General features: G+C 41.5%; 1 protein-coding gene across 1 annotated transcript; it reads left to right on the forward strand.

Annotated features, from left to right (window-relative positions):
- Positions 1–532: 532 nt before the first annotated feature.
- ARL5A (ARF like GTPase 5A) lies at positions 533–16,347 on the forward strand. The gene is made up of 6 exons (XM_035131596.3): positions 533–883; positions 8,206–8,266; positions 10,453–10,600; positions 11,218–11,301; positions 13,275–13,426; positions 14,472–16,347. Exons 1-6 carry the CDS (start codon positions 838–840, stop codon positions 14,518–14,520), a joined length of 540 nt encoding a protein of 179 aa, XP_034987487.1. The 5' UTR covers positions 533–837; the 3' UTR covers positions 14,521–16,347.
- The last annotated feature ends 553 nt before the right edge of the window (positions 16,348–16,900 follow it).

Raw genomic sequence — 16,900 nt, forward strand, 5'->3', positions numbered from 1 at the left:
AAGGAGCCGAAGAGCCACCCCTCCCTTCCAGAGGACGAAAAGACAGCATCGCGCTGCTGCCTAAGCCCGCCATCTCCTCAACTGCCTCGGAGCCAAAGAGTAGCAACGCAGCCCGGCGCCTCGCACGAGTGGAACCCCTTCTCAGCCAATCACAAAGCGGGGGCGGAGCGGGGCGGAGCAGACAAGTCTTTGAACTCCCACAGTTCGACGGAGCCCTCGGAGGGTTTCCCGCCCACTTGGGGCGACCCCGCCCTCACTCTCTAAACCCCGCCCACTCTATGGCACGCCCCTCCCCCTAGCGCGGTCGCATCATCCTGCTCGGGCAAAGCCGCTCGGCTGGAAAAGCAGCGCTTTGCGGTAGGAGCGAGCGAGCGGGCGCGCGCACGCGCGCACGCACGCTGGCTGGCTGACGGACGGACGAGGGCGCTGTCTCATTTTCCCTCGGACGGTGTCCGGTGGTGCCCAAACACCATCCGTTCCCCTCAGAGCGGCGAGGCCTAAGGGAAAAAAGCGAAGCTCGAGAAGGAGGGGCGGAGAGGAGAGAAGTAGTTGCGGCGAGGCAGGCGGCAATGTCCGCGAGGAGCGGCGAGGGACGCGCGGCGGCGGCGGCGTTGCTGCGGGCGACCGTCTCCGAGGCGCGGGGCCTGCACCGCCACCGCCGCCACTACCACCACCACCTTCCTGCTGCTGCTGTTGCAGCTCCGCTCCTCCTCACTCCCCGCAGCTGGGCTGTGGCCAAGGACTGAGCGTGGGGGGAGAGCGAGGCCGGGCGGTGAAGAAGAAGTGAGCCGGTGCGGAGCTGCCCCGGGGGGCAGCCGAAGCTCTCGCCGCCTGAGCATGGGAATTCTCTTCGCTCGGATATGGAGGCTGTTCAACCACCAAGGTAAGGGGGGGGGGCAGCGAAAGGTAGGCTCGGTCTCCGGCTTCTCCCGAGTCCGTGTGGAGCTGCTGCTGCTCGTCATGTAGCCGAGGGAGGCCGACGGCGGGCGGGGCGGGCTTCGGGGTGTGAGGCGCCCGAGGTCCAGAGAGCGAGGAGTTGGGGTGGCAAAGGGGGAGCCCCGAAGGCACCTGAGGCAGCAGCTTCGGAGGTGCCCCCCCCGCAGGGATGAACATCTGTTACGGTCACCTTCCCTTAGGTGGGATCAAAGTGCGAGCACAACTCACCCAACAGCTGAATACAATCGTTCCCTTGCACGGGGTGGTGCGGGGGGGGGGGCAAGGCGAAAAACGCTTCTGCTTTCTGGTCCGGCTTGTAAAAAGGATAGCGGGTGGGGGAACGAAGCGTGCAGAATTATTTTTCTGTGTGCATGGGAGCCGCTGTCGCTTAAGTGAATGCATGGAAAAGGGCAATGCTGGGTCTCCCCCAAAGGGCAGCTGTGAAAGAGAAAAAATTAAAACAGAGAATGCAAGTGAAGTGTTTTGAACAGTCGAAACGTGCTGTAAAAAATACTAGAATTAGCCGTTGAGTAGCGATGGGTTCAGAGGAATGCAGCAAGGGAGCGCGTCTGACTGGTATGTGCGGTGAAAGGAAGGTGGGAAGAACCACTTAGCAGCATGTGTTGTAGGAGGGTAATGATTGTTTTTTAAACAGCTGGTGGCATTGACCCTAATGGTGGGAAATTGGGGAGATTAGATTGGGTTTCTAGTGAGAAGCTGGCTTGCAGCTGATTGTGTTCTTGTGGTAGGTTTGATTGAGGGAGGATTAAGTATTGCTCAGAACTGAGAAGTCTGCAGTTAATTTTCTGTTATTGATTGTGCAGTGTTGTACCAACTTATATCTTTCAGTGCTTGCCAAATGCAGAACTCTTTTGAGAACCTCATTATTGGGTTGTTTTTATTTTTGATTATGTATTTTGTGATTTTATATTTTGATTTTAATCTGAACCGCCCTGAGACCTCCGGGTATAGGACGGTATATAAATACAATAAATAATCATAATAATGATAAATACTTGATGAGCATGTGGAGATTCTCTGGCTGGAAGGAGAGCCTGCAGGGCAAGAGAGGTCCCAAGAAGTAATACTTTACAGTGGCAAGAGTGATGGAAGGTAGGCTGCATGCACACTGTACATTTAACAAACATTTCCACACAAAAAAATCCTGGGCACTGTAGTTTACCTTTCACACAGCTACAGTTCCTAGCACTTTCAACAAGTTACAATTCTCAGAAATAAATAAATAAATGGGATAAATGTGCTTTAAATATACGATGTGGATGCAGCCTTAGGCTTATGTTTTCATCCTTTGTGTTCTGAGAAAGGGGCATATCACATTGTCTCTTTATAGGCTTTGAGCTCTGCTTTCTGAGTAGGTGCCACCTGAAACCAACTTTGAGAGCTGAAGAGTTGGTTGTCTTGTTTCCTCTTCATCAATAATGGAAAATCTGTATGGGAACTGAGATGATAATAAGCTGTGTGGAGGAGTTGGGCAGCTAAGAGTTCCATTTTACCTGCATACTCGTGACAGCACCACATCTTATACCAAAGCTATAAGCCATACAATGAAGGGTTTTGTTTAAGTTGTTGTGACTAAGACACATATGGAGCAATTCCCTGTCTGTAGGTATATCTGAGCTGCAAGGACTATATATGTGTGCAGTGACAACAAACCTCTTTTAAAGTACTAGTTAGCTATGTCTCTTACCACTGGACAAGGTTAGAATCATAGAATCATAGAGTTGGAAGAGGCCACAAGGGCCATCCAGTCCAACCCCCTGCCAAGTAGGAAACACCATCAAAGCATTCCTGACACATGGCTGTCAAGCCTCTGCTTAAAGACCTCCAAAGAAGGAGACTCCACCACACTCCTTGGCAGCAAACAGGTTATACTTGTTGGTAAGCTCTTTGCTGTTATATGTCTGGTTTGAGTCTCTCTCTCAGAACAGTTATTTTTCCTTTGAAAGACCGCTGAATACTACAGCAGTCATAGGGTGGTATATAACATGGTATTCACTTGTCATTGAAATCAATGCACTGTAGAGCAGGCATCCCCAAACTGCGGCCCTCCAGATGTTTTGGCCTACAACTCCCATGATCCCTAGCTAAGAGGACCAGTGGTCAGGGATGATGGGAATTGTAGTCCAAAACATCTGGAGGGCCGAAGTTTGGGGATGCCTGCTGTAGAGGAAAGACACACACTGTTAAACCTGTGCTAGAAACTGAGATATGAAAGCTAGGAGCTAAATGACACCTTAAACCTAGGTTATGGGTGCAACAATGGAATGTCTAGGTATGCTTTTAAAATAACAATAATACAAAGCTGAAAATCAATGAACTGCAGCTAAAATATTACGTTTATTTTTCACATGGTCTAGTCCTCATTTGCCAAAAAACCCAAAGCCATGCTTCCCCTGCCCTCCCCCCTAATATTCTTAAGAGGTTACAGGTAGGTAGCCGTGTTGGTCTGCCATACTCGAAACAAAATTTAAAAAATCCTTCCAGTAGCACCTTGTCATTGGTATGAGCTTTCGTGTGCATGCTCACAACGTTTCCATGTGCTGCTCTGGTTCGCCAGAAGCGGCTTTGTCATGCTGGCCACATGACCTGGAAGCTGTACACCGGCTCCCTCGGCCAATAATGCGAGATGAGTGCTGCAACCCCAGAGTCAGTCATGACTGGACGGAATGGTCAGGGGTCCCTTTACCTTTAAGGTGCTAGTGGAAGGAATTTTTTTATTCTTAAGAAGGTCTCTTCTTCAGTCATTAGAGAGTGACTGGAAGTGGGGAGGCAGGAAACGGTCCTCCTTTCCTTCCACTGTGCAGTTTTAATCTGAAATCTTAGGCGCAGTACTGTGCCCAGAGCTCAGAAGCTGCTTGCACTAAAGAAATTTCCTGTTGCAAAATGCACCCAGAGCAATAGGATTTTTGAACGCTGTGTTGACCACATTACTATAATCCAACCTGGACACGGGATTCTTTATTAATCATTCAGCTCTGAACATTTTCTTGCTAAGTCTGAAACAAGTTCAGAATATATATTTTCAAACTTAGGAAGGAAAGTTAGAATTTGCAGATAAAGAGCTGAATGATTAATATGGACTCCTGTGTCCATATTATTTCCTTGCCTTGGGAGAAAGCTGGTAATTTGAGACAAGTGTAGCTACTGTTTCTTGTGTCTGTTAGCACATTTTCTGCAGGTCATACAGTAACTAGTATGATTGCTTTTTAGTGTAACAAAATAGCTAGCTGGTGTGTACCTAATTGAACTACAGTTATTGTTCTGTTTACAAAATACAGTAGTAAATAAACAGAATTAAACTATGAACTCGATAAATTAGTGCTAAAATACAGTATAAGTAATTTTCCATTCAACTTTCTTTGTAGGGCTTTGCATTTTTAAGTTTCTTTTCCCAAATTGAGGAGATTAAAGGTGCACTTGAGCTTAGATGTAAAGTATGCAGTGCTTTGACAGTGTGAACATGAAGCACGTGTGCCCCTAAAACCTAAGTATAGTATGACAACCAGGCCAATGTAACCTTAAGTAACAAAGACATGGTAAAAATATTGTCAAAATACCTGGTTTTTCCAGGCTTGCTTGCACTTCTCTACTGAAGCATGAATGGACATTCTTGCAAAACCTTTGCCCCACTGACCTTATCAGTTCACTATCTTTGTGTGCTGGGGAGATGGAGGTTTCTTGATTGAATCCACCCTGGAATCTGCTGGTGAAGGTCAGGAAGTAAAATTTAATAATAATAATGGTGGAGGGGTTTGGGGAGTGGAGGGCCCCTTTGTGCAGCAGAATGCAAACAACCATTTGATGTTTTCAGGTATTTCCATAGTTCTTACAAGTAGAGTACTGTTTGTGAAACTTCAAGGAGCTGTTCCTAACCCCTACCCAATGCTGTAACTTCATATACACAAGATTGGTGATTTCTGGTGTGTGGAAATCAATTTCTATGCATGAAGATTGTTCCTTGCTGCACTGGGGTTATTTTATATAAAATGGAGCACTCACTGAAACAACTTTCTATGTTATGTAGCTCTGTCTAGTCTTAACTACTCTGTCAGAAAGCAAAAGAACTTACTGTGGCCTGATTGGAAAACTCCAAAATTGCTTACTTTACAAAAAGCTGATGTAAATTCAGTGTTGCTTCGAATACAAGGGCCTCTGGCTGTTTTCAAAGAGCTTTTAAAATTAACTGGGGGCTAGGGCTTACCATCAAAGACTTTTATTTATACTTTCATTTAAACAGTTCTTCAGTTAGATTTGAATATATTTGCACATTATCAAATCCCCAATAAAGATTGTTTTTTGAGGCCACCGTTAACACTGCTTCAAAGGAAGGAATATTGAGTTTGTACTCTCTCCCTCCCAATATAGTAATGTTTTTGACTTTCAAATAGTGGACTCTTCCATGGCAGAGAATGTTCTCTAAAAGACAGAATGCCTGCTACTGATTTTCCCCCACAGCTTGTAGGGGTGTATGTGTGTGTGTTTTCTAGGGTTTGCTCTCAATTCATGTGGCATGAAGCTGAAATACCACAGGCTTGGCCAGTTCATCATGTGAATTGAGCATATGCCCTAAAACAGGCTTTCTCAAACTTGGCCCTCCAGATGTTTTGAGACTACAATTCCCATCATCCCTGACCACTGGTCCTGGTAGCTAGGGATCATGGGAATTGTAGGCCAAAAACATATGGAGGGCCGAGTTTGAGGAAGCCTGCCCTAAAACATCCATAATTAAATCAGCTGCGGAAAATTTTTAATCTAATTCTTTCGTTGATTTAGCTACTGATTAAATCATGCAACCTTACTAGAAACCTTAGATTGCCAAAAGAAATAAATAACTCACTCCAGTTGCTAATCAATTAGTGTAGGCACTTAAGACCCCCCTCCTTCTTTGTCATGCTGCAGATCTTTTGTTCCAAGTGCCTCTTCATCATTCATCCTGCCAGCAATATAATATAATTCTCAAACTTCAGTAAAGATACTAATGTTTTGGTGGGAGTCGGGAGAGTTGCCTTTGATTCTTTAACAATATTGTGCTGTTGTGCAGTAGAGTTTAATATTCCCTATTGCTAGAAACAAGGGACGCGGTCCAAATCCCTGCAATGGGGTGATCTCCCATTGCTCGGTTCTAGCTCCTGCCCACCTAGCAGTTCAAGTGCAAATAGATAACTAGGTAACACTCTGGCGGGAAGGTAAATGACGTTTCTGTGTGCTGCTCTGGTTCGCCAGAAGCTGCTTAGTCAAGCTGGCCACATGACCCAGAAGCTGTCTGCGGACAAATGCTAGCTCCCTCGGCCTATAGAGCGATATGAGCGCCGCAACCCCAGAGTCATCCGCGATTGGACCTAACAGTCAGTGGTACCTTTGCCTTTACCTTTATTGCTAGGAACATTCTGCAAAACCCCACACTATTGATTTAAAAATACTTAGCTTGTCCTTCTATAACATTTTCTCCCATTTTCCCCACTTCCCTTAAGTGCATCAGTGTGGTGCAGGCTTCCTCAAACTTGGCCCTCCAGATGTTTTGGCCTACAACTCCCATGATCCCTAGCTAGCAGGACCAGTGGTCAGGGATGATGGGAATTGTAGTCTCAAAACATCTGGAGGGCCGAGTTTGAGGAAGCTTGGTGTGGTGTATTTTATGTTGAAGTAAACACTGGCTTGGTTTGCATGTATTTAAACCACTATCCCATAAAATTTTCGCCAATTTTCACTAAAGTCCTCATGTCCTATCTGGTGGCTTGCCTCTACTGTATGTTAAAGAAAAATGCTTGGCAAAAATGCTTGAAAGCAGGAGGAAGAAACTTTAGCAAGTATGGGAAACTTATTGTTTGTTTTTGTATGATAAATAAAGTAGTCATTCTGAAATGGAAGTTGGCGCACAAGGATTATCTTATTATTTACTTACTGAAGCCCTGCCTTTCCAGCTTTAAGATCTACAAGGTGCCTGAAGAACAAAACAATTACAAACATTGTGGTGGTATACATAGATATATGTGGCATGAAGATTCCCATAACTTGTACTGTATAGGTTGTTGAATGCTGCATAAGAGACCAGGGGTGCCAACTCGAATAAAATATTGTGGGGGCCCAGGTAAGCCCTGCCCTGCACAATCAATCATATGACACAGTGCGTGCATGCCATTTGAATGGGAATGCCAGTCACCTTTGTGGTGGCCCAGCCCCCTCAAATGTTTTATAGTGGGGGCCAAAGCCCCCACAGCTCTTGGGAGGTGGCTCCTATGTGAGAGACTTAATATAGTATGAAAGATTGATACCAGTATACAGTAAGGCCCTGCTTGGGAGGGAGAAGGGGAGGAAGTAGTCATGTTATTGCTTGTATGGCACTGTATTACCAGGCAGAGGTGAGTGAGTGAGCTGGTTGTACATTTAAAGTTGCCAGAGTGTTTTTTTAATGCCAGATATATGCTTTATGACAAGTGGTTGGTTGGGGATTGGCTGTGTTACAGGTATGGTCAGTAAGAATGGTCGAGAGTATGTGAGAGAGAGCTCAGGGAGATGTTACTGTGGGAGATGTGGAGGGGCTAACTCACTTACGGAACCTTGTTTAGCTGCTAATGATGCTTTAATATGCGGAATTGTATTGCATTTTTGTATTGGTATTTGTCCTTGTGTTTTTTATGTTTAAGATAATGGACCAGAGTCAGCTAACAGTTCCGACTAGTGGAAGCCTGTACAAGGACTCATCCCAATTGGTTCTGGACAGGTGGGAGAACCACCAGAACTTGGGGGAGGGGGGGAAGAGAAGTGGGGAAATCACTCCACCAGGCAAGCGGAAATGCTTTCACAAATGGGAGATATCTCCTAAGTGCTACATATTTTGCTTTCTTGTTTGCAGGCTGCCTTTAAATGAGGGTGTTTCTTGAGTTTCATTCACAATGTTTTACAGTGGTACCTTGGGTTAAGAACTTAATTCGTTCTGGTGGTCTGTTCTTAACCTGAAACTGTTCATAACCTGAGGTACCACTTTAGCTAATGGGGCCCGCTGCGCCGCCGGAGCACGATTTCTGTTCTCATCCTGAAGCAAAGTTCTTAACCTGAGGTACAATTTTGGGTTAGCGGAGTCTGTAACCTGAACGTCTGTAACCTGAAGCATCTGTAACCCAAGGTACCATTGTATTTTGATCTTTTATAATGTTATACTTAATGTTTAAAGATACACTGTAAATAACTTGGATTTTCTTTGGAAATGTGACTAGCTCCTCATTTGCTCTCTTTTCCCCCTCCCTCCAGAGCACAAAGTGATCATTGTTGGCCTTGATAATGCAGGAAAAACAACCATTCTTTATCAGTTGTAAGTATGAAGTCGTATGAACAGGTGACTAAAACTGCTTTTCCAGATCAGGATGCTGCACTAGACAAACTTTGTTTGTTACCTGCCAGTAGTCGGCCAGATTCCACAGAACTTGCAATCTAAACACAATGCACTCTCAGGAAATTGTTAGACAGCCATTTGCGTAGCAAATCGGTTATTTCCATTGATTCCTGTGGGGAAATTTCCAATGCCTTCCTGACCCAAATGACAAAAAACCTGAGAAAACCCTCTGAAACTACACCTTTGAAACTTTAATATCACACATGTAATATTGAGGTAGGGGGTGGATACTTGAGATTACCATTATAATGGTATTGTGTAGGCATCATTCAGAGCCAGATTTCGTGATTTGGAGAATGCTGTGTGGTACAGCTCTCACTGGCCCATATCACTTCAGATTATAGGTGTGGCATTGCATACCTGAATGCTCCTACATTTAGAAGAGAATTGCATGCCCTGCATCAAAGGCATGTCAAGAAGGCAATGGTATAATCTTTATCTCCATCACATTTTCTGAGAGTCAAGCTATGCAATTAGGCAGTTTTGGTTCTGGCACTGGTTACAGGAATAGGGAATCAAAAGAAAATCTCGTTAGAAAGACAGTGCATATTTTAAATTAGGTACAGTGGTACCTCGGTTTATGAACACAATTGGTTCCGGAAGTCTGTTCATAAACTGAAGCGTTCATAAACTGAAACAAACTTTCCCATTGAAAGTAATGGAAAGTGGATTAATCTGTTCCAGACGTTCCGCGGGGTACTTAAACTGAAGCGTTCATAAACTGAAGCGAACTTTCCCATTGAAAGTAATGGAAAGTGGATTAATCCGTTCCAGACGTGTCCGCGGAGTACTCAACCTGAAGCATACTTAACCCGAAGCATGGGTGTAATTGGTTCCGGAAGTCTGTTCATAAACTGAAGCGTTAATAACTGAAGCGAACTTTCCCATTGAAAGTAATGGAAAGTGGATTAATCCGTTCCAGACGTGTCCGCGGAGTACTCAACCTGAAGCATACTTAACCCGAAGCATGGGTGTAATTGGTTCCGGAAGTCTGTTCATAAACTGAAGCGTTCATAAACTGAAGCGAACTTTCCCATTGAAAGTAATGGAAAGTGAATTAATTTGTTCCAGATGGGTCTGCGGCATTCGTAAACCAAGGTGTTCATAAACCGAGGTTCCACTGTAAATCTTTCCTTCTGCCTACCCAGGAATCTGAGGCATGAAACAGGTCTAGGCAACAGTCAGGTTTTGTTCTTTAAAAATGGGTATTGGCTATTGCTGCTTTGTGCCAGAGCCCTAGCTGTACTGTACACTGATAACCTTCAGCACCTAGCAGGGACTAATTCAGTCTGCAACTTCCATCTTGTAACTGATTCTAAATACAGCTTCCATGCCACAGCATCCAGCCTGCTTCTTGTACTTCTGCACATCCTCTCCCACTTGGCCCACACCCTGTTTTTGTTCTAACATCCCACACCATGAAGCATTTTAGGGAACTTGAAAGCTTGCTAATTATTTTGTGAAATTTAGTAGATTGTAATATTGACAAACTATGGATTTTGGATTTCTAAATTGTATGGTGTTTCATGCTACCTTGAATGTCTCCAAAAAGCAGCTATACTGAGGTTTTGGAGATATGCTAACCTCTTAAATTTAGTTGCTGAATCAAGTGAAAACTGCTAAATTAGTTAACTGTCTTAATTGAAATTAAATCCCTAAAAGGTTTTCTCCTAAAAGTAATAACAGTTTTGTTTGGAATTGTGAACAGCGCTGTCTTCTGCCAAGTTAAGTGTGATAGCCATATTTTCTTCTTCTGACCTTGTAACGTGGTAACTGTAGTTTTCACAGTCCAAATATGCTTAATGCAAATATGGTCCACATTTTCTTGAAGCTGCAACCCACATGAGCAGTTTGACATGTGACTCAGTGCACCCTGGACATAGCCGCAACACTGCAGTTTACACTGGCAGTTTGATAAAAATGCTGCTTGGGGGTATTGTGTTGTCTGTATCTAGGATATGCAATGTCACATTTTGATCTCAAAGCAACTACAAGCATAACTGCAGCTGAATGCAGCTCAGACTGCAGAACAGAAAGAAATCTAGACCAAGAAGACCGAGGCATAACATACATCATTCTTACATTTTCTTCTCCTTCCTTTGCAGTTCTATGAATGAAGTAGTTCATACCTCCCCAACTATTGGAAGCAATGTAGAGGAGATTGTTGTTAATAATACACGCTTTCTTATGTGGGATATTGGAGGCCAAGAATCGCTTCGATCTTCATGGAACACATACTATACAAACACTGAAGTAAGAATTTGTATAATATAATGCAGCTGGGGATAATTTCATCCAGACCTTTTAAGTAGAATTCAGCCAAGATTAATGCTTTGTCTTCTTGAGTTCAATGAGGAAAGTAAAGGGTTTGCATTGGCAGTATCATGGCCTTAGTTATTAAGGGATCATATATATATACAGTACATACATACACACACACACACACACACACACACACACACACACACACATATATATATATACAGTGTGTGTGTGTGTGTGTGTATATATATATATATATATATATATATATATGGCTATAGAGATCATTCAGACCAAAAAGAGAAAGCATTTACTATTTTGCAGTAATATTAATAGCTTTAACTGCATAATGAGGATATCTCAACAATTTTTATAACAAAGCTTTTCAGGGGTGGGAGTGACCTTAATTTTTCTGTACTTTGGGGTGGGCTCAGGATGCATGTGGTCTTTATTTAGAAATCACTTTTAGTTTGCAGTTACTGATTTTAATGTTACATTTGTTTGAATTATATTACATCATTATTTTTAATAGGACGTGATTCATTTTGAGACTTTTTTGTGAAATGACTACTAAATTAAATAACTATAACTCCTCTTTTTCTTTTTAGTTTGTGATAGTTGTTGTGGATAGCACAGACAGAGAGAGAATTTCTGTAACTAAAGAAGAACTCTATAAAATGTTAGCACACGAGGTGAGTATGTGCCAGGTATTTTTTATCTACTGGAAAAATGTACCTGTGTTGCTAATGTACCTGGCAGTCCTGTTATTTAGAATCCCACCGTTTGCCCACAATGGGGCTCGTTAACTGGGCTTTGCAGGTAGCTCACTCCCACGATAATTCCTGGGCTTCTTCAGTAGTTCTCAAAATTAGATACATATTTTTTGATATTCAATCTCAAGTAGAGTACTGTTTCTTGGCTTAAGCTGTAGAATTGAGATTGCTTAGCTGAATTTTTTTTATCTAGCTTAAAAAAATGCTGCAATAAGTCCCTGCCTTAATGCTAAAGTTCCGTTTCTGACTTCCATTTAGTTTAATATTTCAAGAGGTTTCATTTTCTTATAGCTGAGGAGCTTTTAGATTTGATACAAATCTCTGGGGCTGTCACCTCTTCTTCAGACATTTAAGAGGCCCCCAAAAGATTTTCACATGTGACCATTTATAGTCTCCATACTGCCTTTTGTGTGAAACTGACATAATTGTTAAAAGTCCTGTGTAGTTTGAGAACAGCTGCTATTGGCCTCAGAACTCTTTCAAAAATAAAACAAAAACTTTAGTAGTTGTCAAGTAGTCAGAATGGCACCACTATAGCCAGCCTGCATTCTCCCTTTAATACTGAAAGGCTACGTTTCCAGCACACTTTTAAATTTATTTAGATCTTTTACATTTGAGAATTGGAGTAGGGAACCTCAGGCCTGGGGGCTGAATGTAGCCCTCTAACATGAGAAATAGGTGTGTGGGATATTAATTGCATTGACGTGAATGATAAAACAAGTGGCACAGTATATTACTATAAAACCTTTATTTAGGTTTTTCTCACTCCAGCTTTTACTCCATTCTGTGTTGGAAGGGAGAAATGTTTTGTAAAGTTACGCTTGTGACTTTTAACACTAAAAAGAGGGATGGAACACTGTTGGTGATTTTTAAAAAAGTCCACTTTAACTTAATTTCTGTGTATTTACTAAAAATAAAGTAGGTTCATAGGATTGAGAAAACAAACTTTCAGAGAGCTTATGGGAAAATCAGTACAGTGGTACCTCCGTATAAGTCTGCCCTGTCCAGCGTCCATTTCGGCGGCCATCTGCAGCAAACCCGAAAGTACCGGAATGGGTTACTTCCTGGTTTGCCGCTCGCGCATGCACAGAAGTGCAAACTGCTCCATGCACGTGCACAGAGCAACGCTTTGTCAAATGTCCTTTTTGTCGAGTGTCCGGGGCTCTGGAATGGATCTCGGACTCAAAACAAGGTACCACTGTACATCTGTTTTTGCTTATTCTAGCAGCTTCCTCATTGTTTCTCTTTCAAACCTTCAAAACCTGGTTCCTGTGATGGCAATGAAAAGCCAGCTTCCTAATCCTGCCCCAGCATTTAAAGCTACAGTGCTTGCAAGCAAGAACTCTGGTTGCTGCCATGTTTCTTCACATCTAGCACCTCCTGGGAACATAGTCAGTGAGTGGAGAAACATAGTGGCAGTCAGAGTTCTTGCTCTGTTGACCTTGGTTTTAGTTTTTAATGTACTGGAGGTGAACAGAAAGCCTGTCACAGATGGTGTCATCAAAATGTGGGATTTGGGGTGGTGTGGTGGTGGTAAACAAGCCAGTGTTCTGGTAAGTATGCCCTGAAACTATTCAGACCAGTTTGGGATCTACCCTACTCCAGCCAAATATTGTAATGCAGTTTCAGGGAACCTCAGAACTTTCCCCCAACAGTGAGCCTACTTCCTTCTAGGCACAATGGAAGCTTTTTTTTCTAAGATAGAGTTATCAGTTCCCCCTTTCTTAGAATTGCTGGAAGGTCACCTTTATTTAGGTTGGCCTCTACACCATTAGGTTGCATGGGACCACCGTAGTGTGGCTTTACATTTAAAAAAAAGTGTTCAGTATTTTATCATGCTGGTTTATCATGGGGAAACAAATTGGATACATTTTCTTTTCTTTCCTCTCTAGGACTTGAAAAAAGCAGGTTTGCTCATCTTTGCTAACAAACAGGATGTTAAAGACTGCATGACAGTAGCTGAAATTTCTCAGTTTCTGAAGCTAACCTCAATTAAAGATCACCAGTGGCACATCCAGGCATGCTGTGCTCTTACTGGTGAAGGGTAAGAAGTATTTGGTTCATCAATACTTTTCTGAACAGATCTGGTACTTGCAACTAATCAAGGGCAATACTTAGTAAACCAGTTAGGCAAATTTATTCCCACTGACTCCCTATGCTCATAACATTTCACCAGTTAATACTTTCCTTTTACAGAAGTAAAAAGTAAGGAATCTGGCCAAATGTATTTTATTTATATATTATTATCATATATTCACCTTCCCATGATTTTTCTATTTGTATAGGTAGGAAGTAAAGTCTTGAAGAATTCTTCCTTAAAGCATAATGAGCTATTGAGGCAAGAGATAAATGATGGGAAATATGAAGCAATTGTTTTTAGCAATTGTGTAGATGAAAGAATTTTGGGCTCACCAAAATTCCATCTTTTATGTAACTGTTAAGGATACAATGGAAAACAGGCAATATTTGTATTAAATCAATCATACCGTAGCTTTGGGTGGAATATAAAAAAGAGCTTTTGTAATTTGTTAAAAGCACAGAAATGGCACATACAATAGCAGGGAAAACAGGTGTTTCAGTTAGATGAAGTATCTCTTCTTTGCACTTGTAGTAATAATTTAGCCTTCCAAAGGATAATGCAAAAGTTTCTTGCCCTTGAAGCATTTCACTAGTCCATTTGTCCACAAACACATGTACAAGCAGCAACCATTTTGTGCATGTCCAAATTATGCATGATGGTCTTTTGGACCCAGAAGAGGACAGAATGGGGGTGGGGCAGGGCAAAAGGGTCACCACCTATATTCTTTTTATGTCCATGGACAAAATTTAAAAAACAGTTCCAGTTTTTAAAAAAGTCTTCTCCAGTTACTAGTTGATAAATCATTGCAACAATCTTTCATGGTACAACAAGCTTATTGTTATTCCCATATTGCAGTTAATGTTTTGGTGCTAGCTGACAGTGGCTTCTGAAGCTACATATTAAGGTGATATTTGAATGGCCAGTTGAAGTTTCTCATACATAGATTATATATGCATATATATACAAGGAAGTAACCACTTTTTCCTGAATTTAAATGTTTCGTTTGCAGATTGTGCCAAGGACTGGAATGGATGATGTCAAGACTTAAGATCAGATGATTTTTATTCTGCACAGACATTGTACCAAAAAAAAAGTGCTGGACGTTTGGTCATCTTGACAGCTGTGAATTAATGGCTTATGTGTATTTATAAAATCAAAACTTCATTTGCTACTTTATTTGCTACTTAACACACTAAAGCCACCTCCGACGGAAAGAAAATATTTTGAAGTTCAAACTTGGCTTTCCAGATGCTTCCTCTGGGTGGAGTTCAAATACTACAGCTGACCTTAACTTTAAAGTGAAATCACTTGAAACTGTTTAATAAATAATGTGTGGATTGAGAAAGAAAAGGAGGGATTTTAACACTTACATTTTATTATTCCAGTCTAATTCATCCAGTTGAAAATGTTGACTTTATTATTCCAGCAAATCAGAAAAGAAAATCAGTGGCACAGGTATTGACTTCCAGTATTGAAACTTACTCAGCTTTGTTTCAGAAAGTGCAATTCCCCCCCCCCCCGGTATGTGTACTGTACACTTTGTATACTTATACCTCATGTTAAGGTTGATTGAAATCAGTACAGAAACAGCAAATAGCACTGACTCTTGTCAGCATTTTGATGCTGAGATCCACAACAGTATGTGGATGTCAGGCTTTTTAGTCCAGTTGGACTCCATAAGAGCAGGCTGTTGGGAATTGAAAGTACTTTAATCTGTTTTTTAATTGGACTGTGAAAAATAGTACTAAAAGGGTTATTGCTGACACATCATTTGTATTTTGTCATATTCTGTATGCTATTCTCACACCACTGGGGATGGTAAAATTCTTTAAGATTGTTTTATATACATTTTGCACCTAAAAATAACCATAGAAAGAAACATGACATGGTCTATTATTGATAAGGTTTTATATGGCTTAATATTGGCATCTAGCTGTACTAAACAATAAAATAAAATTGAAGTTTAAAAGTTGACATTTTTATGAAGTTGGCTGAGAAAATAGCTTGGAATATGCAATATAGTTTAAAAACATACTTATGCCTGTGGGTTTTTTATTGGGCCACCCCCATTTGAAGCATCTCTCAGGTGAAGTATATTTGTTATAACTGATAGTGGGACGTTGAGTTTGATCCAGACTGAGTTGCATTTGAGTCTCATTGATTTCAGTGGGAGCAAAGTCATGACTGTAAATTGTTCAGTTAACTACATCTGGGCCAAGTCAATTATTACTTTATAGGAGGCAGAGGTTAAAATCCAGATAGCTATGTTGGTAGCAAACCGCTATCCTGTATAGCAAACTGCTTCTGAAATTCTCTAGGAATATCTGAAGTATTTTACTATATTGATTGGAGTGGGATGACCCTTAAAGAAACAGAAGTCTAAGCGCAGTAAAATTGTACTTATGAAGCACTTCTCTGGGTTGTGGAAAGAATCCTTTAATCCATACGAACTACAATTGACAGATTTTCCTGACTCTGTTGCAAAACTCCCAGGGTATTGAGCAGTGTGAATAGATTGTTATTTTCCTTCTTAATCCATGTGCAGTCAACATTGTAAAGGTTGATGGTGGGGACAGTAATTTGAAGAGGTGCCATATAACGTAGAAAAAAATACTGCTTCTGTTTAAAAGGATGGTTTTTCTTCTGAAAGATTTGAAGTATGATTTCAGTGTTCTGAACACTGTGCCTACTATCAGGGTTTTGTGTTATTTAGAAGCAGATATATAGCTACCACCTGATAAACTGGAAAACCTTTATTTTAATTTTTTTAAAAATACCATTAAGTATAATTTGCTCCTACATGACAAAGTTGGGTCAAATTTTCTCAAAATCACTACTCTTAGCTCTTGGAATCTGATGGATGAATAAACTAGGTTTGTATGCTGTGGGTTGGCTGGTTTCTACTATATCCCTTAAATGCTTTTTACAAATAAATTCTTACAAAACACACACACGCAGTATCAGTGCCATTAAGTGGGTGGTGCATCAGTGTTTGACAAGAGGAGCAATTGCATTCTATAGACTCTAATGTGAAAAGCTACTTAGTTGAATTAAGGACCATGCGCTAGCCCAGTGGAATGTTTTACTTTCAACAGTTTTAACCCCCGCCCCCAATGCCCTGTCACATGTCAAAAGCAGTTAACAACGAGATGAAAGACACAGCTGCTTGAAGGAAAAAAGTCTGAAGCCCCTTGGGGCTAGTTGCATGGTTCTCAGAATCCTAGCCAACACATTTTATTTTATCTGCAAATGCATGATTGGAACATATTTAAAATTCTTGGTTTTATCAAAACTGTTCTTTGCAAGACTTAACTAAAATGCATTAACATTGGGAATATATCCATGTTACCAAATTAAATTAACATATTAAGTACCCCATACATCTATGATCACAATATCTGTATGAGATTAATGTGTTTTCTGAACAATATAAGCTTT

Source organism: Zootoca vivipara, chromosome 1 (genome assembly GCF_965207765.1).
Source record: "Zootoca vivipara chromosome 1, rZooViv2.hap1.1, whole genome shotgun sequence".
Taxonomy (NCBI): domain Eukaryota; kingdom Metazoa; phylum Chordata; class Lepidosauria; order Squamata; family Lacertidae; genus Zootoca; species Zootoca vivipara.

Coding starts and splice junctions, on each gene's coding strand:
- ARL5A (XM_035131596.3), top strand. CDS start 838: ATGGGAATTCTCTTCGCTCGGATATGGAGGCTGTTCAACCACCAAG. Junction 884..8,205: donor GAGGCTGTTCAACCACCAAG/GTAAGGGGGGGG, acceptor CCCTCCCTCCAG/AGCACAAAGTGATCATTGTT. Junction 8,267..10,452: donor ACAACCATTCTTTATCAGTT/GTAAGTATGAAG, acceptor CTTCCTTTGCAG/TTCTATGAATGAAGTAGTTC.